This window comes from Erinaceus europaeus, chromosome 1, assembly GCF_950295315.1.
Source record: "Erinaceus europaeus chromosome 1, mEriEur2.1, whole genome shotgun sequence".
Lineage (NCBI taxonomy): Eukaryota > Metazoa > Chordata > Mammalia > Eulipotyphla > Erinaceidae > Erinaceus > Erinaceus europaeus.
Genome location: NC_080162.1, coordinates 37,568,241 through 37,596,101, shown reverse-complemented (window position 1 = coordinate 37,596,101; position 27,861 = coordinate 37,568,241). Strand labels below are relative to the sequence as shown.

The window sequence follows — 27,861 nt, the reverse complement described above, 5'->3', positions numbered from 1 at the left end:
TCAATAAATTCTGTGCTCGGAATATATTTAAAGGATGCTTCAGTGTAAAATTATTTTGAATGGATGGCTTGAGAGCATTTAGATATACTTTGGAGATCATACCAGAGCCCATTGTTCTATATTCACTGTTTCTGAGGAACATAAAATTGGTTTGAATGAAAAAAAAATCTTATATTTATTTATTTTTTCATTGAAAACTGGCTTAAGGGATGACTGGTTCATTTCCTCATACTACCTATGAGGAAACTTGCTTCAGATTGGGACAGGTCTGCATTCCAGAGTTTCCTATTGGTAGAAGCATGTGTCCTTGATTTATAGAGTGCTTCTCAGAGTGCAAGGTGGTGGTGGTGGGGGGGGGGTCATCTCTGCCTTTTTTTTCTTTTACCAGTGCACTACTCAGCTCTGGTTTACGGTGGGGCTGGGGACTGAATCTGGGATCTTAGAGCCTCAGGCATGAAAGTCTCTTTGCATAACCATTATGTTGTCTCCCAGCCTCCCAGCCCTGTCATTTCTGTCTTTAAGCAGTAGTTGACTGTTCTAATCTTTTATTAATGACTTGTCAAAACATTAACAGAAAAAAGCTAGCCTCTTTTGGAAAAGTAGCACTTGCAAGTAAACTCCATACAAGACGAAACTCTTTAATAGCCCATCTCTTGTTTGATTTTTTTACCAGAAGTTCTCTGCATATGAGTCTATGTATGCACACGTTTTTTTTTTTTTTTTTAAACACACAGGCAGTAATATATACAGTCTCTGGCATACGTGCTACTTTTTGACTTGAAATATGTTTTGGAGATTGTTTTATGCTTGCATTTCAGTGATTGTTGTTTCGTACTGTTCTATATGTCTATAATTTACTCAGTGAGCCTTTGATTGAGGCATATCAGTAACAAACATAGCCATAGCAAACAGCCCTACTAGTGAGCACAGTTCCTAGGAGAAAAATGGGTAAAACAAAAGATGCCTGTGTTTCAAATTTTGTCAAATGACTTCCATATCCAAGGATGACACACTGACTCATAGTCCTAGCACTTCCCATTTCTGGTTCTTCACCAGCATGCTACTTTCTCTAATTTCTTTTTTTTCTTTTTCCTTGTCTGAAAAATGTACATGGTTTCTTAATTTTAATGTACTTTTTAAAATAAGATTGAGCAACTTTTTATATCTGTGAAGTCCATTTGAACACACCTAAGTTATAGAATGAATTACATCTGTGTGTCAACAACTATACTGTAAACCATAGTGCATCCCTTCACCCAGTAAAATCATGCCTCACATGTATGAGGTCTTGGGGTCAACTCCTGGCCACACACACAAAAAAAGTTAAAGGCTTATATTTTGACAGAATATAAACAGGCAGATTCTAGGGGCACTCAACTGTGACAACAAATAGGAATCTACGTTATCTTATTAATAGAAAGTGGACTGGGGGGGGAAATAAATAACCTTCTAAGGCCAATTGGTGGAACTAGTATGACTTGATCTAGTCTAGCAAATTCAATCTAGCACTGGTCTAACACCTTGTGTTGCTCTCCATTACCTGGGGGTCCTTCAGACTGTGGTGTTAATAAAGAACACAAACGGGGCAAATTATAGTATCCAAGACCATGGAGGAGCTTCTGTAATCTTGTTAAAGCATCAAAATCCATACCGGGAAATAGTTTTCTAAACAATGTAAGGAGCTTCTCCAAAGAAATGACTGCACTGATTTGCCTTTATCTTTTGTTAGTGCATCAGAAGACAAAGCTATTATCTGCAGATCTGCTCAGGTCTGGTAATGGGAGTGACATGCCCCATCAGGAACTGAAAATATTCTATGAAATTGGACTTGGGAGTCTAGATTTTCTTCTTCCTTCCTTTCTTCCTCTCCTTCTCTCTCTCTCTTTTATTTTATTTTATTTTTTTAAGTATTTTATTTTATTTTTGAGAGAGATGCAGAGAGAGAAAGGTACAGAGAGAAATACCAGAGCACTGCACAGCTCTGGCTTTTGGTGGTGTGGGGGATTGAACCTGGGACTTCAGAGCCTGAGGCATGAGAGTCTCTTTGCATAACCATTACGCTATCTACTCCTGCCCCCCTCCCTTTAATGTAGAACTTCTGTTTCTGGTTCCTTAGCAATGTTTAAGCACTAAAATCACTTCAAAGAAGAAAAGGAATAATAAAAATCTGGAGAAATACAAAGTTGGTGTTATGGGCTTTTTGAAAAATTATGTTTATCCTACTTCAGAAATGCTATGATAATGTGTGTTCATGGGTTAAGCACATGTGGCGCAAATCGCACGGACAGGTGTAAGGATCCGGGTTTGAGGTCCTGGCTCCCCACCTGCAGGGGAGTCGCTTCACAGGTGGTGAAGCAGGTCTGCAGGTGTCTGTCTTTCTCTCCCCCTCTCTGTCTTCCCCTCCTCTCTCCGTTTCTCTCTGTCCCATCTAACGATGACATCAACAACAATAATAATTACAGCAATAAAAACAACAAGGGCAACAAAAAGGAAATAAATAAGTATTAAAAAACAAGGGCAGCAAAAGTGAATAAATAAATATTTTTAAAAATTGACTTAGTGAGAAAAAAAAAAAAGAAGAAAATGTGTGTTCAAGGTAGGCGGCTTTTTAAAGTCAGCCCAAGAATCCTTGTTATATTTTAACACCCTCCTTGCTTCTCATGGCTACTCTAAAATGACTCTCAAACTTAAGAATTTTCCATCGGTAATGATAAAACCACCAGAGAACATTCTGAGGAGGGGCTGGTGACCTAAAACTGTGGCTGTGTCTTTGTTAGATGTTAGGTGTTTTCGCTGGTGTTTCCCTCCATCTCAGGCATTGAGGATGAGCCTATTTGCAGACTTTGAAATTCTTTTTTTTTTTTTTAAGCAACCAAATTTTATTTATTTGATTTATAACCCTGAATCTGGAGAAAAACTATTTTAAAATATATTGAACTTTTTTTTTCATTTATTTTATGTGGTAATTTTTCTTTTTCTTTTTTTCTTTTTTATTTAAGAAAGGATTAATTAACAAAACCATAGGGTAGGAGGGGTACAATTCCACACAATTCCCACCACCCAATCTCCACATCCCACCCCCTCCCCTGAAAGCCCTCCCACTCTATCCCTCTGGGAGCATGGACCCAGGGTCATTGTGGGTTGCAGAAGGTAGAAGGTCTGGCTTCTGTAATTGCTTCCCCGCTGAACATGGGCGTTGACTGGTCAGTCCATACTCCCAGTCTGCCTCTCTCTTTCCCTAGTAGGTTGGGTCTCTGGGGAAGCTGAGCTCCAGGACACATTGGTGGGGTCTTCAGTCTAGGGAAGCCTGGCCAGCATCCTGATGACATCTGGAACCTGATGTCTGAAAAGAGAGTTAACATATGAAGCCAAACAATTTGTTGAGCAATCATGGACCCAAAGCTTGGAATAGTGGAGAGGAAGTGTTAGGGGGGTACTCACTGCAAACTCTAGTGTACTTCTACTTTCAGGTATATATTTTGCACATATATTACAGATATGTGTGAACATATGCTCTCTCTGACAGAAACTGGTGTATATCTAGGTTTTGGGACTTTGTTAGAAAGTGAACCACCTGAGATGGAATTAGAGTATACTATGAAAGGAAAGGTCTCACCCGAGTAATGAAGCTGAAGGGTTGTCATTCCACACATGAAGTCTCTGGACACAGTCTGAAGTGAAGCATGTTGAGATGGCAATCGTTGTGTTGGTTAGGTTGTGGTCGGCAGATGCAATATTATTTGATATGGATTGGGAGAGGCATACGGGAAAGTGGGCCCTATCCAAGGGTTCCAGGACTGGGGGAAGTAGAGGCTCTATAGTGGAGATGTGAGGTTCCTGCTTTCTTAGGGTTCAAAAAGACAATCGATAGTTAATGTTAATGTTACCACATTAGTTGGTTATTGGGTTAACTTTGAAAAGTCCTTTTGTTAGGGTTTGCTGTACAGTACCCAGTATCTTGTATATAGCTGTGCTATTGGTTGCTTCTGATCTACTTGGTCTAGGCTTTTGAGAGAGTTTGTATATCAATTACACAGCCTATATATTGAAAAGATTCAGTTTGTGTTTTGAAAAACTTCGAGACATACAATTAATTTTCCCCCTCTCGTATTAATTAACTAGTGATTTATATGACTACATTTTACTAGGAGTGTACATAAACACCATTCCCACCACCAAAAGACTGTGACCCATCCCTCCCACCCACTCCCACCCCCCACTGGCCCAGGAAGCTGCATGTCTACCCCTCACCACAGGGTTTTTACTTTGATGCCCTACTTACAATTTGGTCAGGTCCTGCTTTTAGTTTCCCTTTCAGATCTTCTTACTCAACTTCTGTTGATGAGTGGGATCATCCCATACTCATCTTTATCTTTCTGACTTAGCTCACTTAACATAATTCCTTCTAGCTCTGTCCAAGATGGGTCAGAGAAGGTGGGTTCATTGTTCTTGATAGCTGCATAGTATTCCATTGTGTATATGTACCACAGCTTTCTCAGCCACTCATTGTTGCTGGGCACCTGGGTTGCTTCCAGGTTTTAGCTATTATGAATTAATATAAACAAAACATTCACTACAGAGGAGATCCAAAAGGCTAACAAACATATGAAAAACTGCTCTAGGTCACTGATTGTCAGAGAAATGCAAATTAAGACAACACTAAGACACCACCTCACTCCTGTAAGAATGGCATACATCAAAAATGACAGCAGCAACAAATGCTGGAGAGGTTGTGGGGACAGAGGAACCCTTTTACATTGCTGGTGGGAATGTAAATTGGTACAGCCTCTGTGGAGAGCAGTCTGGAACACTCTCAGAAGGCTAGACATGGACCTTCCATATGATCCAGTAATTCCTCTCCTGGGGTTATACCCCAAGGACTCCATAACACCCAACCAAAAAGAGGTGTGTACTCCTATGTTCATAGACTTTTAAATTCTATCGTCTCTTCCTATTAACTGAACTATGCTATCACCAGTCCCCTCACCCACGCCCCCAAATGTTTAAAACGACCCCCTCCCTTCATGTCATGGTCTACTCTTTTCTGGACTGAATATTGAGGAAAGCTATATGTTTTACTGATGGATTTGGTTTGTGAATTTTTTTTTTTGATACCATAAGAAACCCAGAGCCTTAGGTGTACACAATACCACTGAGCCACCTTCTCAGCACTATCTTGAGTCTAAATATTTTTAGAGCTATATAGACAGAGATACCAAAGCACTGATCTATCTGTGGTATCCCCCTGCTGGTGCTCACAGTAGTTTCATATGGTGTCAGGGATTGAACCCAGAGCTCACACATAGAAGGCATGTAGTCTACCTGCTGAGCTACCTTCCAAGCCCAGAGATGTCTGTATTTTTTTAATTGTTTTGTCACTATAGTTATCTCTATGAGTAGGAGCCTGCATGGATCCTCTGTTAGTAGTGACCATTATTTTTTGAAAGACTTTGAGAGACAGAAGGAGAGAAGAGAGACACTACAACACTGCTCCACCACTCATGAGACTCCCCCCCCCCCCGCCCCCCGTCAGATGACTGAGGGCTTGAACGCAGGTTCTCAGACATGGTACGTGTGTGCTTTACTGGGTGAGCCACCACCCAGCCTCAATCTTTATCTTATTTTATGAGGGGTTTTATGTGTATATTGTAGAAAGCCAAATTGATTCTACAGGTTCATAATGAAGAATAGCAGACCTTTTATCATCCTAGACTTCCACTTCCTAGAGGCAGCACTATTTCTTCTGATATTAACTTCTATATTTCTGAATAATGTGACTTTGTTACTCTCTCTTGATTTTTCACTTCTAAATTGTATCTATTGATTTTCTCTTAAGGAAGACAGGATTTAACTCTTTATCTCTACGAGGATAGTCTCCCACCCTTTCCCTCTCTGTAAAGCCAGTTTTTGGCTATCAGTATCCTTTTGCATTACTGACACTGCTTAAAATACTGTTTGCAGCTGTGCCGTATATCTCCTATGATGATATTTTCCTTTTGTACATAACTCCCCCTCCTTGAGTTACTAAACCTCTGCATTTTGTTTGCTTAGTTTCCTATGTACCTATCACTAATTCAGACCCAGACTCTGATGAGATTTCCCAGTGTAAATCTTTTTAGTGTGTTCACACATCCATGATTTCTGTTTGTTTGACCTAGAAAGGCCACTTTTGTAGCTCTCTATTCTCTTGCTGTTCTCTAGACTGCTTGCTCTGGAGACCTGCCGTACATCCCTCATCTCAGCAGGGCCCTTCCCTTTCTGTCTTCTTGGGAACTCCTTTTATTCTATTTTGCTTGTTTCTTTTAAAAATAGTTCTTATTTACTTATTTATTTTTTAACCAGAGCACTGTTTAGCTCTGGCTTATGGTGGTGTGGGGGATTGAATCTGGGACTTTGGAGCCTCAGGCATGAGAGTCTGTTGGCATAACCATTATGCTATCTACCCTCCGCCCTCTTATTTATTTTTAATTTTATTTTACTTATTGGATAATGACAGGAGCTGAGAGGTAAAGGGGAGATAGAAAGGGAGAGAAACAGAGAGACACCTACAACCCTGCTTCATCAATTATGAAGCTTCCCCCCTTGCAGGTAGGTTCCTTTCTAATTTATTTGATAGGACAGAGAGAAATTGAAGAGGGTGAGTAATAGGGAGAGAGAAAGATAGACACCTGCCTCACAGCTTGTGAAGTTTCCTGCTGTAGATGGGGAGTGGGGACTTGAACTTGGGTCCTTGCACATTGTAATGTGTACGCTCAGCTGGGTGTGTCATTGTCCAACCCTCTCCATTTATTCTTTTCTCAGTTGGGACACTGTTTTTTTTTTTTTTTTAAATTTATTTTCTTTCCTTGCTTCCTTTGTTTTATTACTTCATTTTGTTAGAGCACTTTTTCCCTGCTTCATTGCTGAGGCTTTACCGCTCTGTGCTAACTTTTCAGGTAGAAAAATGGAGGGGGCTGGGTGTGGCATACCCAGTTGAGCACACATGATATAATGCTTAAAGACCTGGGTTCAAGCCCTTGTTCTCCACCTACAAGGGGAAAGCTTCAGGAGTGGTGAAGCAGCGCTACAAGTGTCTCTTCTTTCTATGAACCCCTTACCTTTTGATTTCTCTCTGTTTATCCAAAATATAATAAATTTAAAAAGAGAGATATGGGGACCTGGGTGGTGGCACACCTGGTTGAGCACATGTATTACAATGAGAAAGGACCCGGATTTGAGCCCCCAGTCCCCACCTGCAGAGGGAAAGCTTTAGGAGTGGTGAAGCAGGGCTGCAGGTGTCTCTTTCTCCTCTATTACCCTCCTCCCTCTTGATTTCTGTCTATCCAATAAATAAAGATAACAATAAATAAAAAATTAAAAAAGAGAGATATGGAGACACAGGGAGAGAAAGGAAAAAACAAACAAACAAACAAACAAAACCCATGACACTGAAGCTGACCCCAGTGTGATGAGGGCCAGACTGGAACCCGGTTTGTATGCATATGCCAAAAAAAAGATTTATGAGCAAGTAGTATATGGGAGAGAGATTATTTTTCTGGGAGCTTCACATATCTGAAAATGTCTAGTTCTTCTCTTCCACTGGATTAATAGTTGTATTGGGTATAAAAAAATCAAAGTTTAAAAAAAAACATCTTTAATATTGTCAATGTCTGATTTGCTAAGTGGAAGCATCTAGCATTGCCCTTAAGGTGGAAAATGCCATTAAATTCCCAAACTTTATTTCCGTGGAAATTTTTCATCTCTAGTTTCCAGCTTTCATTCAGTATTTTTCTATTGTGAAATTTATAATTTTCAAGAATCCTTTTCCAGTTAATGTCATTTGCCCATAGTAGCTCTTGCTAGTGCATATTTTCCTTTTACTGAGGATATCATAGCTTTTGTTGTTGCTTTCTCAGAGTTTCTGAAAAAAATGCTGGTGGCCTTTATAAGATTAACATTTTTCTCACTGAAGATAGGATGGTTCTCTTTGTTCTACCCCCTGTATCATATCCCCTGTAGATGCCTACACTTTTGATTAGGTTTGTGTCATTCTCTTATTTTGAAGGGGTTTCCTCATGTTCCTGATGATCCCTGACTGAGAATTATGTATTTGAGTCAAGTACTAGATCGTTTATGGGAAGTTGCACATAAATGGATAGAATTTTTGAGAGCTTGTTTGGAGGTTCTAGCAGGGGAGTGCAGCTCCGTGTGTATACCCCCAACGGAAGACTGGTCCATCTCTTTGGGAGGGATGCACATGGGTGGACAGGATTTTTGAACATGGGTTCTTATGAATGTGAACTGGGTAGAGAAACCTAAGAAATGTTTTGTTGGGAGTTAGTACCTCTCCACATCTGTGCTTGACTTTGCATATTTTTCCAGAGAAGAATCTTCTAGACTCCTGGGCAACATAAACCTGAGGGTCACTGAATTTCATGGAGAAAGAGACTGTGCAGTCTCAGCATTTAGCATGTAGAGGTTTATTTACTACCTATATTTTTAGCATGACCCCTTGCCCTGGTCTCCAAGTCCAAAGTTTGCTTGATTAAATTTCTTGCTTCTTGGAGGGGTGAGGAAGAGGATCTAGGGGTAAGATTCTTTTTAGAGAAAGTCAAGCAGTTCTATTTTTTTTTTTACCAGAGTGTGTGGTTCAGCTTTGGGTTATGGTGGTGTGGGGGGATTGAACATGGGACATCAAACCCTCAGACATGACAGTCTTTTTGCATAACCATTATGCTATCTACCCCTACCCCCCATTTATTTTATTTTATTTTATTTTACTTTATTTTATTTTATTTTATTTTATTTTATTTTTGAGAGAGATGCAGAGAGAGACACAGAAACACCAAAGCACTGCGTAGCTCTGGCTTATTGGTGGTGCGGGGGATTAAACCTGGGACTTAGGAGCCTCAGGCATGAGAATCTCTTTGCATAACTATTATGCTATCTACCTTCACTCAACCCCCCATTTAAAAAAAGTAAATATGTTTTTTAAAAGATTTTATTTATTTATTAATGAGAAAGGAGGAGAGAACCAGACATTACTCTGGTACATGTGCTTTCAGGGATCAAACTCGGGACCTCATGCTTGAGAGTTCTATGCTTTATCCACTGCAGCCCCCCAATTTTTTTTTTCTTCATGCCTGCACTACAAATCCACTGCTCCTGGAGGCCATTTTCCCCATTTTGTTGCCCTCATTGTTGTTATTGTTGCCATTTATGTTGTTGTTGGATAGGATAGAGAGAAATCAAGAGAGGAGGGGAGACAGAGAGGGAGAGAGAAAGATAGACACCTGCAGACCTGCTTCACCACTTGTGAAGCGACCACCCTGCAGGTGGGGAGCCGGGGGCTCGAACTGGGATCCTTATGCTGGTCCTTGCGCTTTGCGCCATGTGCGCTTAACCTGCTACACTACCACCCAATCCCCACCACTTTTTAAAATTATTATATTTACTTATTGGATAGAGACAGCCAGAAATTGAGAGGGAAGAAATAGAGAGGCAGAGAGACAGAGAGACACCTACAAACCTGCTTCACCTCTTGTGAAGCTTTCTCCCTGCAGGTGGGGACCAGGGGCTCGAACCTGGGGCCTCACACATTGTAACATGTGCACTCAACCAGGTGCGCCACCGCCTGTCCCATTTATTTTTTAATTATTAATTTAACATTGATTTACAAAATTACAAGATAACAGGGGTTCAGTCCCACATCTTTTCTGCCATCAGAGTTCTGTGTCCCCATTTGTCTCCATTGGAAACTGTAGTGGTTCTCCCAAGGCCAAAGATATGGTTTGACTACTATTTCTATAACTATCTCTCTATATTTTTATCCATTTTTTCTTTTGCCTCCAGGGTTATTATTGGGGCTCGGTGCCTGCACTATGAGTCCACTGCGCCTGGAGGCCATTTTTCCCCATTTTGTTGCCCTTGTTGTTGTTGCTATTATTGTTATTGTTGCCATTGATGTTGTTGTTGGATAGGACAGAGAGAAATCGAGAGAGGAGGGGAGTCAGAGAGGGGAGGAAGCTAGACACCCACAGACCTGCTTCACTGCTTGTGAAGCAACTCCCGCAGGCAGGAGCTGTGGGCTTGAACCGGGATCGGGATCCGTATGCTATTCCTTGCACTTTGCACCACATGTGCTTAACCTGCTGCGCTACCACCCGGACCTCCTTTTTACCCATTTTTTCTATCCTACCCTCTATTCCTTTCTAAGTCACCTATTGCTATTTCCATATGTCTTTCCTTTCCTCCTCCTTTCTATCTGGGTGGGTCCTGATGAACTTGGGTTTCAGAGCCCTGTAGTCATCTTCCCCTAACATTTCTCCCCTTCTGGGTCTATGGACCAAAATTCTTTTTGGAGTGCCACCAAGAATCTTTTCTCCACAAGAAACTCACAAATTTTACAGAATGTTGTTTATCTTCTCTGCTTATCCATGTAATTTTTTTCTTTTTAATTCTTTTTATAAATTAGTGATTTAATAATAACTAACAAAATTGTAAGATAACAGGGGTACAATTCCATAGTTTCCACCACCAGAGCTCTATGCCTCATCCCCTCCATTGGAAACTTCCCTGTTGTTTAGTCCTCTGGGAGTATGAACCAAAATTCTTTATGGGGTACCTTTTAATTATTTTCCCATATTTTTTTGGGGACTTCAGGAAGAGGTGGAGATAAACACATGTGTTCCTTGCACCAAAGTAAATGATGCTGGGGGGTGTGACTCAAGTCCTGGATCATGATGATGGAGGAGGATGTAGACAGAGGGTTAGAGAAAATTGCAGAAAATTGAGAAATTAAAAAAAAGTTAAATTTATCTTTATTGGATAGAGACTGCCAGAAACCGAGAGGGTAGAGGAGAGAGAGAGTCACCAGCAGTTCTGCTTCACTATTCAAAAAGCTTTCCCCATTCAGGTGGGGACAAGGGCCTCAAACTCAGATCCTTGGGCATTGTAACATGTGCTCAACCAGGTACACTAAGACCTGGCCCTGAAAACTGAGAAATTTTATACGTGTACCAACTACTGTATTTACTGTTGACTATAAACCATTAATCCCCCAAATTAAAACAAACAAGCAAACACACACGTGTTCCATTGGCCACTGAGTGAGTGATATTCACATGCACACGTCTTAATAAATGGACCCAGTGGATTTTAATAAAAGTAATGGCTGACTATGTTTTGTTAATTTTTTTTTTGCTCTTGAGGGATTAAAAAATATACAAAAATCTAGAAAAGTACTTGCTTATTAACTAATAATCCCTGGGAAGTATCCTCACTGGTTTCCTTGTTGAAAGCTATTCCTTTAAGATACATCACTGATTCCTATTCAGCTACTTACCCAATTATAGTCTTTTTAGGAGTTGGGGCTGGGTTGCTCCAGGACTCATTTGGTTCAGTTTGTTTTGTAGGATGGTGAAGATGAAGATGAGCTGGCAAGGTGGGTGGGAGTGAGGGCAGAAGGACTCAGGCATCCCTTGGTCTCACATTTCCCGGTCTTCTTCAGGTATGAAAAACCCATATGGACTTTTGTGATTTGGGCCAGGGACAGCTATCATCCCCCATACCCTTTCTAGACAGTGCTTGGCTTAGATGTCAGGCCCCTTCAAGTACACGGTTCTGGAGTCCACTTTGCCCATCTTGTTAAACACTCATCCAGATTCCAAGCTGGTTTCGAGAACAAAATTATCATCATGAGTCTGGGATTCAGAATCCCCAGCCAGTATCATTGTTTTTCCACTAGAGCAGTATTTCTGTAGCACCTACTCTGCCAGATGCCCTTTCATGCCCCATGGGAACAGAGGGGCCTGAAGCCTAGGCTCCGTTCTAGAGGAGAGAAGCCAATAAGAAACAAGGCAGGGAGCTCAGAGGCTTTTTGGATCTGGTAAACGATGGGATCATAAAAAAAAGAAAAGGGTGTTGGGGGGGGGGGTCAGGCAGTGGAGGAGCTTCCAGTCCCTGGACAGAGACCAGAGTTCTTATGATTTAAGAATGCATCGAGGGGGAACTGGTGGTGGTACACTCAGCTAACTGCACATTCTACCAAGTACAAGGCACTGGGTTGGAGTTCCCGCTGCTCCCCACCTACGGGAGGTCCACTTCATGAGCGAGTGGTGATGCAGGTCTGCAGTTATCTATCCTTCTCTCCCTCTATCACCCCATCCTCTCTCAACTTATCTCTATTCTACCTATTTAAAAAAAATTAGAAAACAACAGCAACAACAAGAAAAAGAATGTAAGGAGGTGGGAACAAAGCATAATGGTCATGCAAAAAAAAACTTTCATACCTGAGGCTCCAAAGGCCCCTAGGTTCAATCCCAGGCACCACTGTAAACCAATGCTGAGCTGTCCTTTGGTAAATAAAAACAAACAAGAATGCAGGGAGGAATCTCCAAGGCTGTGGTGGAAGATGGCAGGTGCACAGGGGGTCAGAGGAAGGTAAGCCAGGAAGATTTGAAGGTAAGTTCTTGGGAATGTCAGTGGTTAATTTGCTGTCATCCTCACCCTCATGAATCGGGGGCTGTGTGTGCTAGAAGGGGGCAGCTTTCAGTTACCTAGGACCATTAAGAGCAGACTGAAGGTCACACACTACTACCCAAGTTCATCCCCTGTGAGTGGGAGGGCCCCTGTTTGGCCCCCACTAATGACCATGAAGTAGCCAGGCCACTGTTTTAATACCATTGTGTCCTCAGCGGCAGGAAGCTGCTGCCTCCTCAGCCTGAGTCACTGGGTCCCCAGGAGAGCAGGGCCAAGTGCTGGCGGCGTCACCGCTCCCTGTTCTTTCTCAGACCAGATGCACCGCTGGGAGATTAAACACATTCACTTAGAAAAAAGCAAAGAAATAACTTCTTTTGATAACCAGCATCTGTTAGTTAATAGGCCTCTGAGAGCTGTATACAATTTAGACTTTTTATTAAAACCAAACAAAAAAAAGCTCATTTACTCTCCTGGGAGTTGGCGCTGTGAAATTATAGACTGCATGGAGTTGTTTCTTGTTTGTTTGTTTGTTTTTCCTCTTTTAAACATGACTGAACATACAATGGAGAACATTAATTTTGTTTTGTTTTGAATCAGAACTCTGGGTTTAATTTCTTTTTTGTGGTTACAGCTATCCAGGCTTGATGGGGAAGACTGGGGCTCATGAAGAGTGTCAGGTGGCTGGTGTTTGGGGGCCCCTCACTGTTCCCTCAGCCCCTCTACTCACCCCACCAAACCTACCTCCAGTTGGTACCCAGAATCTAGCAATCGTGGCTTCTTGCCCAGGAGGGAAAGGCCAGTTGACCTTCTTTCGGCTTTGATATTTTTCACTCAGCATCCACTGTTCCAGAATTAGAAGACCCTGGTGGGGAGTGAGGGACCTCAATCCAGCCAGTGGTGCCTAGGAATGTCTTTGCTTCTCCATTACCTGCCTTCTAGTTAGTAGTGCTCATGCTGGGTCTCATAAAGCAGCTCTGATTGCTTTTCTGGAGTATAGGACAATCCAAGATGGAGATAAAAAGTCTCAGGACCTCGTGGCCCAGCTGCAGATAAGCTGCAGGTGACACAGGTCCCTTTCCTGCTGGAGGTCTGAGCATTCTCCTGCACGAGATGCAGCTGTGCCCCCTTACTGTCTGTGGCGCTAGATAGTGGGTGTGTGGATGAACACTTGCATGGTCATTGGTATTTGGTGGGGTTCTGCCATAGGCCAAACACTGCAGAACCTGCTGGAAAAGATGGCAGTGACTGAGACCTTCCCCTTCCTGCTGAGATAGAGAACAAATGATGAATAAACAAAGCCAGTTAAGACAGCCCAGTAGGCATGCAAGGAGCATAACATAGAAGGGGTGGAAGGGGTAGACAGAAATCCAGATGGGAAAGTGAGGCTGCTTTTGGAGGTGCTCATGGCCTCCCTGCAGAGGAATCATTTGGCCTGAGACTTAAGTGAAGAGAAAGATATCAGCCTCTGAAGGTACTGGGGAAGGAATTTTCTACTGAGGTGTGGTGTGTGCACAGGCCCTGGGGCAGGAGACAGCTTGTGCACTAGGTTGCAGACGGGTGGGCTGTGCAGAATTTGGTGAGCAAGGAGCTAGGTTTAGTCTGTCAGCATGGGTTGCACAGACAGAGTTTGAAGCAGAGCAGGGCAAGGCAGGAACAGAAGGTCTGTAACAGACAGTGGGGTTTGCCTCCAATGGTTTTATTCTCTTTCACACATTCCTGACAAGACACTTCACTTCTTTTCTTTAGAACCGTACTCCCCTTGGTTGACTTTAATAACCAGCAAGTACATTTTTCAGGCTGTTTAATTTTATTAAAAGATTCAAATTTGATGATAAATGGTGGCATGGTTGCCTCAAGCCTCAGAGACAAGATCTACTCAGCCGTGGACACATTATCGTCACCCACCCTCATCCCCACCAGGAACCCGCCACCCTCTCCCCCCAACCCTGATGCAGTCTGAGACTGTAAATAATCTAATTATTTCTTGTACTTGGGTAAATATGCTAGGAATACTCGTAGCTCTCTGAGACCTACAGAGAATATTAACTTGATGCTTTTTTTTTTTTAAGGGAAGAATGGGTAGATAAGTTAGAGTAATTTCAGTGGGCTGATTGAACCCCACACAATCTAACAGAGGACAAGGGCTTCCCTCTGAAAGCATCATTAGCCTCACAGACAATTGTTGTTCAAGATCTGTGATAAGAGCCAGAGATAAGAATGGGGCGGAAGAAGAAGGGGGCGAATCATCAGCACAGTGTCCCGGAAACCCTTGAGCCCACCAGGATGCCAGTTAATTTTACAGTGTACAGACGAGGCCCCAGGAACACAGGCAGGGTCCCTGGAGAGGCACAGCCTGTCCCCACCTTGATGACAGGCCCCTGAAAGCACAAGGGGCTATCAGTGCATTAGCATCATGGAGAGGAGGCTGAGCGAGGGGAAGATGTCTGCTGCCTCCTTCTTCCATATCCTTGGGCAGCCTCTTGACCCTGAGCTCTGCCCCTGAATGGTCCCAAATGGTAAGTTTCCATCCCTCCTTGTCAGTCAACCCACAGGCATCCTGCAAAAGAGAATCTTGCACACTAGCCTGTGCTGGGCTAATTACAGAGCATGTTAATGTTGTCTCTCTCATTAGGATTAATTACTTTCCAAAGGCTGAATGGAGACGTGCATTCCTCTGTAGGTTTGTCCCCAAGGCCAGTACAGCACAATGAAGGGTGGCTGCCTGGGTGAGCAAGCCTTGGATGGGGAGGAGGCGGTTCACCCCCACCATGTAGTGTGGACAGCTCGAGGCAGGCACAGACAGATGCCTGTGGTGCCAACTCTAGCAAGCTGAGCAGCCCCTGAAGAAACAGGCACTGCCAGGAAGTGAAGAAGCCCTGAGCGCCCGCAGTGGCATCTTTAATTCATGGCTCCTGTGTGAGTTTGTCTTGCTAAGTTTGAATGAATCATCTTTAAACAACAAACTTCAGATCCCGCTGAGCAGAGGCAGCTTTCTGAGTGGAACTGTGCTCTAGGTTCACATAATTCCTAGGGCATGATGGGGAAAGGAGGTGTGGTGGTGTGGGGTGTCCACATGGCCCACTCTGGACATCACTCCCCCATCTGCCCATGAAGATGGAAAGCTCAGGAGTTTAGAGCATCGGATGCTACTTGACACCCCAGTTCATGGTCAGGGTGTGGGCTAGATCTGAGGGTGTTATTGAAATCATGTTCAGATTCCCCCCCCCCCCCAACACAGACTCCACTAATATATAACAGCAGGACCACAGGACCATCCATGGCAGAACAGAGGGAAATAAGTGACCTTCCTGGCTTAGGTGAGATCTATACCTGGGAGGGACTGGACCAGGTCAGACAGGGTCTGGAGAAACTCCCAGGAGTTGGAGACTGATTTCTAGCATCATAGCTGGAGGAAGGCCAGCCCTGGAATGAGGAGTAGGAAGGGAATGCGGGCCACTGTAGAATAAGGTTCCCCACCTTTCAGGGACTGCTGTGGTAGGAGCCTGTGCTCTGGGGCCCTGGAAAGGTCCCGGGCTATCCCATCACAGAGCACCAGGGGTGACTGATAGGAAGTGGGGCGCCTCTCAGGTGTGCTGGGACTTGACCCATCAGTGGGTCTCTGCCCAATGAAGAGCAAGCTTTGCCCTAGGGAGTCTCGCTCCATCTTGAAAAGCTCATATTCCACGTGAGGGAGCCTGATGCCCAGCGGCAGGCACCCATTGGTGGCTGTGATGTCTCGCTCAGTTCCCAGGGACCAGGCCCCTGGGCCCCCACAGCTGCTTGGCTCAGAGAAGTTGAGCATGGCTGTGGTGACTTGGTCCATGGGGGTCACACGGGCCTGAGTGACCTGGAATGCCAGCTCGGTGCCACCCAAGACCTTGGCAGAGGGCATGCCCGGTGTGTAGTGGCCTGCTGCGTAGATGGTAAAGGTGGGCTGCTGGCAGGCCGGGTCCGAGAAGTGGTGGTAGTAGCCCTCCCAGGAGCGGTTGTGCCCATGGAAGGTGAAGAGCCTGGTGAGGAACAGCACGGCTGGGCGTACCTCACAGCCAGGGCTCACCCACCGGCCATCCAAGTGCAGAGGCAATACTGCTCCGGGTGGCAGCACAGGTGGGTGGCGCTCATCTGAGAAGGCAATAAGGCTGCAGGCTGGGCAAGGGTGGGCGTGGTGCTGGTGAGAGAGACAGAGAGCAGAGCGGTGACTGCCCTAGGTGGGGAGATAAGGGTGCAATCAGGATGGAGGCCCAGCTCTGGGCCCCTAGTCCATGGTGTATGGGTCCTTCTCTGCAGGCCCTGCCTCCAGCCCTTACCTCAACAGGCTCCTCCTGAGTCTCTGTTGTCCTTTCTATCTAGAACTACACTCGGACTGGTGCTGGGCACCAGTCCACTGTCAGGTCTCAGCTCAGAGAAGCCTCAGAGGGCCTTCCCTAGAATCAACCTACATACCCATCAACAGATGGCTGGATAAAGATGTTGTGGTCTAAATGCTCAGTGGAACCCTTCTCAGTTATTAAGATGAAATTGGGCCTTTTGCAACAACATGGAGCTCGAGGTGATTATGCTAAGTGAAATAAGTCAGGAAGCAAAAGACATTAACCAGATGGTTTTGCTCGTATGTAGAATATAAATAACCCAAGCAAACCAAGTGCAAAACACAACAGAACTAACTCATAGCCTGAAAAATAAGGAGGCTATCAGAGAGGTAGGGGAAAGCGGCAGGGAGGAAATGACAGAGGGGGCATTTTGCTAGTGTGATAGCACTGGGATTGGTGGCAGATGAGTGAGGCTTGTACAAATACAGAGGTGTGAAGCTGGACTCTGGAAATTTTACAGTATTGAAAACCAATGGCAAAGAACAAGATTTTATTTGAATGAATAAGTCAATATTTTGGAAACTTTCCTGACCATTGCATATAAAGTGGCCCTCAGGCCCTCTTAGGCTCATCTTCTTACTGTCCTCACGGGTATCATTCCACCTCTTCTCCCTCAGTAGATTCTAAGTTCTGGAAAGCTGGAACTCTCTCTGCAACTACTCTGGCTCCCAGCAATCACAGATTTGTTGAATGACTGAGTGAGTAAGGGAAGGAGAGAGGGAGGGAATGACTGAATGGTTGAGTAAATGATGAGAAATGAATGGAAATGTCTTGAAATGAGAAATGAAATGCAGGTGACTTCATGTCCTTGAATTTGAAAGACATTGCCCCTGAATTTTTCTTATTTTTCCATATATATATATATGAAAGAGAAAGGAAGAACCAGGGCATTATTCTGGCATATTTGATTCTGGGGACTGAACTTAGGACCTCAGCCTGCAAGTCAGGGATTCTACCCTCTCCCAGGCCACAGAGCTGTCCTTTCTCCCACCTTGACTGCTTGATCCTAAAATTGGATCCTTGCTAAATATTTCTCCCATTTATATTATTCTTCAGTTAACTTTCTAAGTGGCAGGAGCTGTGCTATGCCCTCCTCCTTGCACCTGTCTCTCGTGTTATGGTAGGGGAGGCTGAAACTTTGTGGACCATGTAGCCTGTCAATCTTCTCCAGCCTAGAAATGTTAGAGCAGAACTGTACCCTGTTGGTCTGGTCTCTCCCACTCCCTTTCTATACTAAGACTTTCACTGCTACTGTAATTCTCACCACCTGAGGGGAAAAGAGGCTTTATATCCAAAACTTTCACCTTGCAAATGAACATCATTCTCTTTACTACCCCAGAAAATGAATGTGACACCACAGATCAAGAGTCATCTCAATATTCATGCCCTGGGAGCCCCATTGCTAGAGTCTGCAGTAAGAAAGTAGTTGAAAACTGGCCAAGAGCTGCAGAAGAAAGATGTTCATTCTGGTGTTGTTTATAACAGGGAAGACCTTCCCCACCTCATGCCATCAGGTACAGCTGCAGTCCTGTTGCCCCAGGCTGCAGACTGGATTTCCTCTGTCTTTGGCCTTATTTACAGTTGAACCTGCCCTACAAATTCTCACAAGCTGGGTTTATAGTAAAACACGTCAACAGGAAACAGATGCTAAACCAAATTGTGTGGGAGCAGTCAATCTGTATTTTGGAATAAAAAGGTTCAGTAGAGGCCAAAAAAAAAAAAAGAAGAAAAAAAGGAAAGCATTTAGATACAGTGTGTGTGTGTGTGTGTGTGTGTGTGTGTGTTTAAGGAAGCTGTTGCCCAGAGTTAGTCAAGAGCATCATTCCAAAGGTATATATGACCTTGGAATGTCATAGCAAGGCTGACTTGAGAACTAGCAACAACTACCAGAGGTACATTTAGGGTGGGCCAGGGAAGTGTGTGCGTGCGCGTGTCCATCTGTCTGTGTTGAGGGCTCAGACTTAAAAATCATCCCCATTTCTTTTTCTTGTGGAAATTGAAAAGGTTTCCAATTTTCTGATGGGCAAATTTCATGCCAACCAAGTGGCATTTGCGAGTTCTGATTTAGAAAGGGAATGCAGGATGATTTAAGTACAGTTTTTCTTTCAGTTTTGGATTCCCACATCACAACTTCTTGTTTACTTCTAGGATGAATGTTAGCTTGCTATGATTTGCATAATGTAGAGAACTATACTGTTTTTGGTTTGAGGAATTTTGACCCAGAGAGCTGGAAGGCACATTGAAATGGTAGTAAATGGCTGTGAAAATGTTTGTGACAGAAAGAATTGAGCAGGCAGGGTAGTTAGCTGGAGCACTGGTAATTGGAATGCCAGCTGATAAGAGAGTACTCTAATTTAGGCATTTTAACCCACATTCTAACTCTTGTCACACTAATGTGTATTGACAGGACACAATGTATTACATCAAAATAAGCCCACGGCTGCTCTCCTTCCCTCTCCCCTTCTCCCCAAGACAAATCTGTGTATGCAGAATATTGGGAGATGATAGTCCATCATTTGGGGCAAGTGGTTTTCTACATAGTAGAGACAAATTGAGAAGCAGCAAGCTTCCTAGGTGAAAGAAGGGGGAGAAAAGGCATGTTCTCCTTTGATACTTTTGAAGGGAATGAGAGAGAGAAGATGCCTGCCTCTATCAAATCTCTTCCAGGTATCATCTGAGAGAAGTCTGGAGTTGAACAGGTTAATAAACAAGGCCAGCAGAATTCACACTTGTTCAGAAGGCAAACTTACTGGCTTAAGTCTGTTACATTAAGTTGTTTTTCAAATAGCACATCACAGTTTCTGATTAACCCCCAGAGGTGACACCAGGCTTAGATGATTTTGGTCGAGTGTTGGCTGATTGATTAGGGTTCTCTATCCAGGCAATGAATTTGGGGATCAAATTGGTTTTAAATTAACTTCTAAGACTGTTCATGCTTCCCATCTGGTTTGGGTTGTGGGCAAAACTGGGATCCCGGAGAGCATAAGGTAACGACTAATTCATTACTTGGGGGATTATTGGCAGCATTTCCTTCTTTGACATTACCTTTTTTTTTCCCCCTTCTTTCTGAGGAGGGGGGTGGTTGGTGAGCAGGTATTTAATTTAATGTCTGTACATCTGGCTCTGCTCGTCAGCTCACATATTCTAGTGTGCTCTGCTCCTCAATCACGTTGCAAGTTGCATAGGCCATTCTCACTGCTTAGGTGGCAGGGTGGGGCGAGGGGAGGTGGGGGGGGGGTGGGGCAGGCATGTCTCCCTCCCCTGCCTGGGGAAGTAGGGAACTATCATCCTCTGAGGGAGGAGGGGCAGGGCTGGGCAGGCAGGGAGGTGTTTCCTCTCTGCATACCGAGCAGTTTTACCTCTTAATGAGGTGGTGGACACTAGTAATCACCCACCATCAGCACTGCTCCTCTCTAAGATGAACTCCAGAGCAGCCTTGAATACTGGCTGCCAAAAAGAGAGTAATTTTGAGGTCACGAAAAGAACTCTCTGATTGAAAAAACCTTCTGCTTCTCTGCTGCCTAGATCCTGAGTTGGGAGGAGATAGATGAAGGGGGGGTGGGCACATGGACTCATTACCTGCACCCCACCTTGGATGCTTTGATAAGTTGCTACTCCCAGGGCTGAGAATATGCTGAACAATGTGAAGATTACCTAAGGGTTCAAGGAACAGTTGATAGGGACAGCTGAACTCATCTGTCTACTCACCTACTTGTGCACAGATCCATCCACCCACCCCACCCACCTATCTTGCTGTCCCTCTGTCCATCCTCTCACTCATTCTCTTTTGAAAACAATTCCTTGGGTGCCCAGTATAGATATTAACTTGGCCCCTGACTTTTAAATGACAAAATTAACATTTCCTCTAATTGTGCATGTGGACAACAAACCCCTGCGGCTTCTATGGGAGCCCTGCCTTGGCTGCCTCTGTCATATTAACCGTGTTGCAGAGACTTGTAACATCATTTACATTCACCACTACTTTTTCATTAGAATAAAGAATTCATATTCACGGTATTCATATATCACAGATCAGTGTTTTAAGGCGTGGGTAACTAATTTAATAGAATTGCTTTCTGTTTAAATGTGATGTGCTTCAACAAATATTTGTCTGAGGAGGGGTCCTTAGGGACCTCTCCCCTTTTGTTGGCCAGCCTCTGTGCTATTGCTGGTAATGCCACAGTCTAACAAAGCTCCATTTCTTTTTGCCTGTGTGTTCATCAAGCAAAGAGAGGTTGTCAGACCCCCCCCCCCCCACACACACACACTGGTATAATGTATTTGTGACAGCTTAATTAAAAATCTAGGCTAATCTGCTTATGTGAAATTCACTCTGGAGTCCAGGGGGTGAATCTCAAAAGAAAGGAGAGCTCCCTTTAGACTAGCCTCCCACCCCATGGGATTCACAGATCCTCTGGGAGCCCTTAGAAATGCAGGAGCCTAATTCTGGGGAGCTAGCACTGTAGGTGCATGGTAGGTGGAGGGAAATTTCCCAGAGTGATTCAGCAAAGCCCTGGAGCAAGGCTGCCCTGCTCCCTAGTGCATTCCTGGACTTGTGTCAGACCCTGGGTGAGGTGGGGACACACACACACACACACACACACACACACACACACACACACACACACACGAACACACAAACACACATCCCTCTGGAGGGTCTAGTTCCCAGGAGGGACAGGGCAGCAACCCAGGAGAAAATGATGAAGGGTTGGACACCAGAAATGTAAACACCGAGGATCAGAGGGGCCAATGGGCCTGAGCGCTGAGGAGGTGGGAGGACCCAAGCCTATGTGCACTGTGTCAGCAGTCTCATACCTGGGTATGCTGAACAGTGGTTCCTTCTGGAAGAGCCACTCTATAGAGGTCTTGGTAGTGCTCAGTAGAACACCACTCTGTGGCTCACTAAAGATGAAATCAAATGGTGCCATGTGGGATAAAATGAATGCAACTTAGATGATTATGAGACGTGAAATAAAGAAATGAAAGACAGTTACCAGATGTTTCCATTCATGTGGAGTACAAATAACTAAAGCAAATGAGCTGGCAAAGTCTCACAAAAATACCTTTAGATTTGGTGAAAACTATGGTGGTTACTGGGGTGGGGGTGGGTGAGAGGAATGAGAAGAGGTCTCTTTCTGATAGTAAGAGAACACTGGAACTTTGGGGTGTGGTTTTGTTGTTGTTTGTTTTTTGTGCTAGGGCCTTATCCATGCATGATTCTATCTCTCTCTTTTTTTTATTTACAATTTTATTAGTGATTCATAATGGTTTACAAGATTTTAAGATTATTGGGGGTGGGGGTAGTTCCACATCACACCCACCACCAAGTTCTGTATCCCCCCTAGTTTCCCCCACTCCACCAAATAACCTCCATAATTTTCATGTCAGTTTCTAACCAGCCCACCCCCTTTTTTTTTGCAAGTTCATGTATTTCAGTTACCTATATTCCACAAAATGAGGAAAGCTATCTGCTAGTTGTCTTTTACCTCCTTACCCACTTCACTCTGCATAATCACCTCCAATTCCATCCTGGAATTTTTCATTTTGAGAGAGAGAGAGAAAGAGAGGCAGACACCATGGTACCAGAGGTTCCTCTGTGTCATGATTTTTCCATGTGGTGCTGAGACTGGAACATTGTTGCCCCTTCCCCCCCTCTTTGCAAGGTGAGCTCCCTACTGGGTTAGCTATGCCCTGACCCTGAGCTTGATGAATCTTATGCATGTGGAGTTATGAAGATATGCACCTGAATTTTAAAAGTTGTGCTAGCTCATATTAAATCATGAACAATAAGGAATTCTGAAGCAGTGGGAATAGCATGTGCAAATGTTATGAGCTCAGCAGACCATTCGTGGGGACCGTGTTGGGTCAAGGGACAAAGTCTGCTGGGTTGAAGCTCAGAACTCACCCTCCCTCCTTCCCAGGTCCCCAGACTCACCAGGGCACTCTGCAGTGGGCGCTGGTAGCCCGTGGGTCGATAGTGCTGTCTCTCTACGGAGTCTGTATGGATGTCGCCCAAAAACAGTTCCTCCACCAGTCGGGGTCCAATGAGGGGCTGGGGCTGCAGGCTGCGCTGTAGGCGGACCAGACTGAGCTCGTGCATGGAGAAGCCCAGTGCGGCTGTGCAGTCTTGCCCGGCCCGGGCGCTCAGCAGCTCATACAAGGCCCCAGGCTGCCAGGCCTGTGCCGGGGGTAACCGCTGGGCACAGTCCCTGCCTGCCGGGCTCTGCTTGAGGCGCGAGATCACGTCGAGCAGTGCTTGGTGGCTGTGGAAGACAACACCCACTTTGTGCAGGTGGTAGTTGGCCTCGGTGGCGCCCCGGGTGACCCAGGAGGCTCGGCGCAGGCGGACTTTGCCTTTGATGAGCAGGGAGTGGGCAGGCTCCCGGCAGAGGGGGTCCCCGTAGTAGAATTGGAGGGCTCGGAAGAGGTGGCTGGGATAGAAGGTGTAGGAGCGGGTGAGGAACTCGGGTCCTGGGCGTACTTCACAGCTGTGGGGGGGGGGGGGGTTGGGGAGGGGAGACAGATTTGGGGGGCAATGAGAAGCTGCACCAGGATGTTGGCTCTCCTCCCCTAGCCTCTACTGCAGGCCTCAGTTTAGAGCTGGGCCCACATAATCTCTGTTTTCCTGACTGGCCTCTGTTAGCCTTGCTTCTGTCCTTGGATACTTCATCGTCTTCAAAATGCCTTCTAGCTCTCCTTCCTTGTGGGTCCTGGGGATTCTCTGGGTCTGAGAAGCATGTAAACTTTGCAGCCAAAGGCCCTGGGTTTGAATCCAGTTTCTGCACCCTCTCTGGTGAGGAGTGATGACTGTTTATACCGTATTTTCCCCTTTGCTAGGCAAGTTTCCCAGACTGTATTTACCCCACCAGGAACAAGAGCCTTGCTCCACCCTCTGTGATGGGCCCAAGCTCCCTGAAAGCATCCAGCACTGTTTGCAACCATTTGGTGACCCCTGTACTTTTCACACTGGGAGGCAGGGTTCTGCCTGCTTTTTGTCCTTCCAGTTCCCAGTATCTGGCTTCAAACCTGGTACACATTTAACTTTCACTAGAGATGGTGACAGTTTGGCTAATGGGAAGCAAAGTCAGCAAATGTCCTCTAGAAAAGGTCTTAAAAATTTTTTTTTTAATTATCTTTATTTATTGGATGGAGACAGCCAGAAATAGAGAGGGAAGGGGGTGAGGGAGAGAGACAGAGAGACACCCGAAGCTCTGCTTCACCACTTGCAAAGCTTTCCCTCTGCAGGTGGGGACTGGGGCTCGAACCCGGGTCATTACGCATTGTAACATGCGTTCAACCAGTTGCGCCACCACCCAGCCCCTGAAAAGGTCTGTTAATAACTGTTGTTGGGGCTGGAGAGAGTTTACTGGGTAGGGCACTATAGTTACCAAGCACTTAGACCAAGTTGGAGCTGGGCACCGTATGGAAGGTACTGAGACACCTTAGGAAGTCCTGTGACTGAGATGTCTTTTCCTGACTATATTATCTCTCTCTGTCTCTGTCTCTCTATCATGAGAAAAATGGCCTAGGAATGGTGACATCATGAATGCAAGTGGTCACAGTTATGCTGGGAAAAAAGTACCAAAGAACGTTGTTTTGTGGGCCAGGTGGTCTCCATTGGAACTACCCAACATGGTGGATTTAAAACATAGATTGTATGTAAATATAGGAAAGACTGTGTACCATTAAAACTTTATTTACAGAAATGGGTTGTGAATCATTTTACTTCCTCTTCTCTTGCTGGTAATGGAAACAAGCAGAAGGTGGGTGGTGGTGGTGGTGCAGGTAAGGGGAGATAAGTGACTCCCAGACCTACCGTCATGCCCTGGACTGGGAACCAAACTGCTGCTGGAACTTTCTTACCGAGGGCTTAGTTGGAGGGGATGTGGAGTGAATTCTGAAATGAAGCATAGGCAGGGAGCCCTATACTGAGCCCATGTCAGAGTGCCACTCTGACATGGAGGGTTGTTTTCTTGATACAGTTTTAATACCAAGACACCTGGAACAGGAGAAACATGTTCTCCACGCAATGCAGAAACACTCCCTCTTCTTTTTAATTTCTCTGATTATGTTAAGGAGAAAGCCTCTATTGGAGCTAATGTGTCTTTAACACCAACGTCCCCCCCCCTTTCTTTTTTCCCAAGGAGAACAGACCTAGAGCCTTAGGCGGTCAAAGAATCTAGTGAGAATTTAATTATGTTGTTTTGTTTTCATTGACTTTCTTTTTTACAGTTAGCTCCTATTTATGGTAAGAGACTTTGCGCTTCATATCCAGGGTGATATTACGCTTCCTTTAAAAATAATTATGGCACATTGTAAATGTGTGCACTTTACTGTATACCAATTAAACCGCAATAAAGCTGTAGAAATAAATGAACATATCTAAGTGAACAAGACCAAGTTGGTTTAAAGAAAAGTCGTAAGACAATTCTAGTATAGGCGATAGTTAAAAATTGTCAGGGCTGCAGCATGGGGCTCATGAGAGAAAAGACTGGCCAGAGAAGACAAAACTGTCTACACTGGCCATCCTTTGCGTCCTTTGCGTTACTATTTCCAGGAAGCAGTCCAACCTGTGTGGAGAGCACAACAGGGAACTTTCTAGGAAAAAAAGGCTCTAGAAGCTTCCAGAACTTTTTGAGAGTACTGTTTTTCAAGGCAGGAGAACGCTGTGACCAACTCCCACCTTCCCACACCCCAGTTCTGTCTCAGAGTGACCCCAGCCAGTCCCACCTGGTATGTGGAGTGGGGGATGTGGAGGTGTCAGAGTCTGGGAATGCTTCCAATGAGGTTTTGCAGGAATTAAGTCCCTTCCCTCCACCCAGAGTGCTAGCAGATGTTTGGCAGCTGGATTTTTCCTTGACCTCAGAAGGTGTACAGAGGACACAGAGAGTTCAGTGCCTGACCCTGGGACAGAACTGCTCTGTAAAAGCAGAGCAGGGAAAATAGGATTTGGGTACTAGGTATGAAGAGGCTACTCTCTCCCTTCTCCCCACTGCGTTGGGAGGGTGATTCTGTAAACTGCCCCCAAATGAGGACAGAACAAAAGTTCCCTGGTCCAGAGTCACCCAGAAACTCAAGTGAGAACTAGATAGGCCAGGTGGTGGCACCACGTTGAGCACACACGATTGTGTGTAAAGACCTGAGTTCAAGCCGCTGTCCCTCCACTTGTAGGGGGGAATCTTTGGGAGCAGTGAAACGGTGCTGCAGGTGTCTCTCTTTGTCTCTCCCTCCCTATCTTTCCCATTTTTCTTTTTTTTTAAACTTTATTTATTATTGGATAGAGACAGAGAGAAATTGAGGGGAAAGGAAGGTAAAGAGGGAGAGAGACAGAGAGACACCTGCAGCCCTGCTTCACCACTCGTGAAGCTTTTCCCCCTGCAGGTGGGGACCAGGGGCTTGAACCCAGGTCCTTGTGCACTGTAGTGTGTGCGCTTAACCAGGTGCGCCACTGCCTGGTCCCTTGTTATTTTATTTTATTTATTTTTTTACTAGAACACTGTTCAGTTCTGGCTTATAGTGGTGCGGGGGATTGAACCTTGGATGTTGGAGCCTCAGGCTTGAGAGCCTCTTTGCATAACCATTATGCTGTCTACTCTCTGCCCTCTTTCCCATTTTTCTCTCAAGTTATTTCTGTCTCTATCAGATAAATAAATAAGTAAATAAAGTAAGTAATTTTTTTTTTTGAAAAGAGAGAATAAAAAAAAAAGGAAGAAAGAAAAGAGAGAATTAGAGGGAATACTCAGGAGACCCTTAGACCTTTGGGGCTGGTTACTTCTTGCCTCAGGACCTTTGCACCAGCTTCTCACTTTGGGCAGTTCCCCTGGCTTTCTGGATTGTTGACTCCTATTCTCTCAGAATATCACCACCTTGGAGAAGTCTTCTCTGATCACTCTAAAAAGCATCTTCCTGGCTCACTTACTGTTACCTCTTTGGCTTTATTTCCTTCACTGCAGAGCTCAGCACCATCTTCAGTTTATTTTATTTATTATTATTATTATTTATTTTTTGCCAGAGCACTGCTCAGTTCTGGTTTATAGTGGTGTGGGATGGGTTGGGCCGGGGGGTGGGGGTTTGAACCTGGGACTTCAAAGCCTCAGACATGAGAGTCTCTTTGCTTAAACATTATACTATCGTCTATGCTCCCATCTCTGTGTTTGCCCGCTTAGTAAGCACTGTAGATACTCCTGTAGCTAGTTCCTAGCAGGCATGTGACCAGTACTTGTAAAGTGGCTGCCCAGTACACTGAATACACAGAACTTTTCAATGTGCTGTGATGACTGGGCCTATAAAGTTCCATGCACCACTGCTTTGCTCTGTGGAGAAGGGGAAGGCTAAGGCTTGTGTTTGGCAGGCCAAAGGTCCCTTGGGCTATTGCATAAATCATGCCCATTTCACAGATATGGACACTGAGCTCAGAGAGGGTGAAATCTCCTGGCCCAGGCCCAACTGCCTGTAGTCAGAGTGATCATGGGAACTTACCCAGTGGAAACCCATGGTCCATTGAGGCGCGGGGGCAGCAGTGTGGTGATGGGTGATCTGCTGGGCAGGAGCTGCTGGCAGCGGGGCTCCCAACGCAGGAAGCTGCCTCCTGCTGTTCTGGCTGCTTCTGCAGTGAGGGCTGCAAAGCAGATGCTGGAGTTATCCATTCTGCCACTCCCAGCCCCCAGCTGGCCCAGGGAGCTGCAGAGAGCCCACCAGGGGCTGCCTCTTACCTCCATCTCCACCTTAGCCCTCCCCAAGATGCCTGGTCACCCTCAGCCTTCCCCTAGTCCCTGAGATAGTGATGAGCTCCTCCAACTGAGTTGCCTAGAATTGCTCTCCTGACATCTCCTAGGTTCCCAGATGTGGCCACCATGAACACAAGCCCCAGATTCTGGGACAGGAAGCCTCTGAGGATTATAGTGTCAAGTCAAACTGCTGGAAGGCCAGACCTTCTGGAGATCTGCTAGGTAGTGGCTGTGGGACCATGCCCTCCTGTGACCTGCATACTCTGCTCTCAGTGGGGAAGCCAGGGGAGTGGACTTTCCTA

The 27,861-nt window shown here is 45.0% G+C and overlaps 1 protein-coding gene across 3 annotated transcripts in view; it reads right to left on the bottom strand.

Moving 5' to 3' along the window:
- Positions 1–14,144: 14,144 nt before the first annotated feature.
- Positions 14,145–27,861, bottom strand: part of APCDD1L (APC down-regulated 1 like) — a 72,568-nt gene continuing 58,851 nt past the window's right edge. The window contains exons 3-5 of one of the 3 annotated variants that reach the window (XM_060183950.1): positions 27,312–27,450; positions 22,768–23,320; positions 14,145–16,663 (exon numbers count right to left, since the gene is read on the bottom strand). In XM_060183950.1, the coding sequence (XP_060039933.1) occupies positions 15,860–16,663; positions 22,768–23,320; positions 27,312–27,450 (1,496 nt within the window). In that variant the 3' untranslated portion in view covers positions 14,145–15,859. The remainder of the gene's footprint in view (positions 16,664–22,767; positions 23,321–27,311; positions 27,451–27,861) is intronic. The other 2 variants (XM_060183860.1, XM_007525144.3) reach the window with 2 other exon arrangements.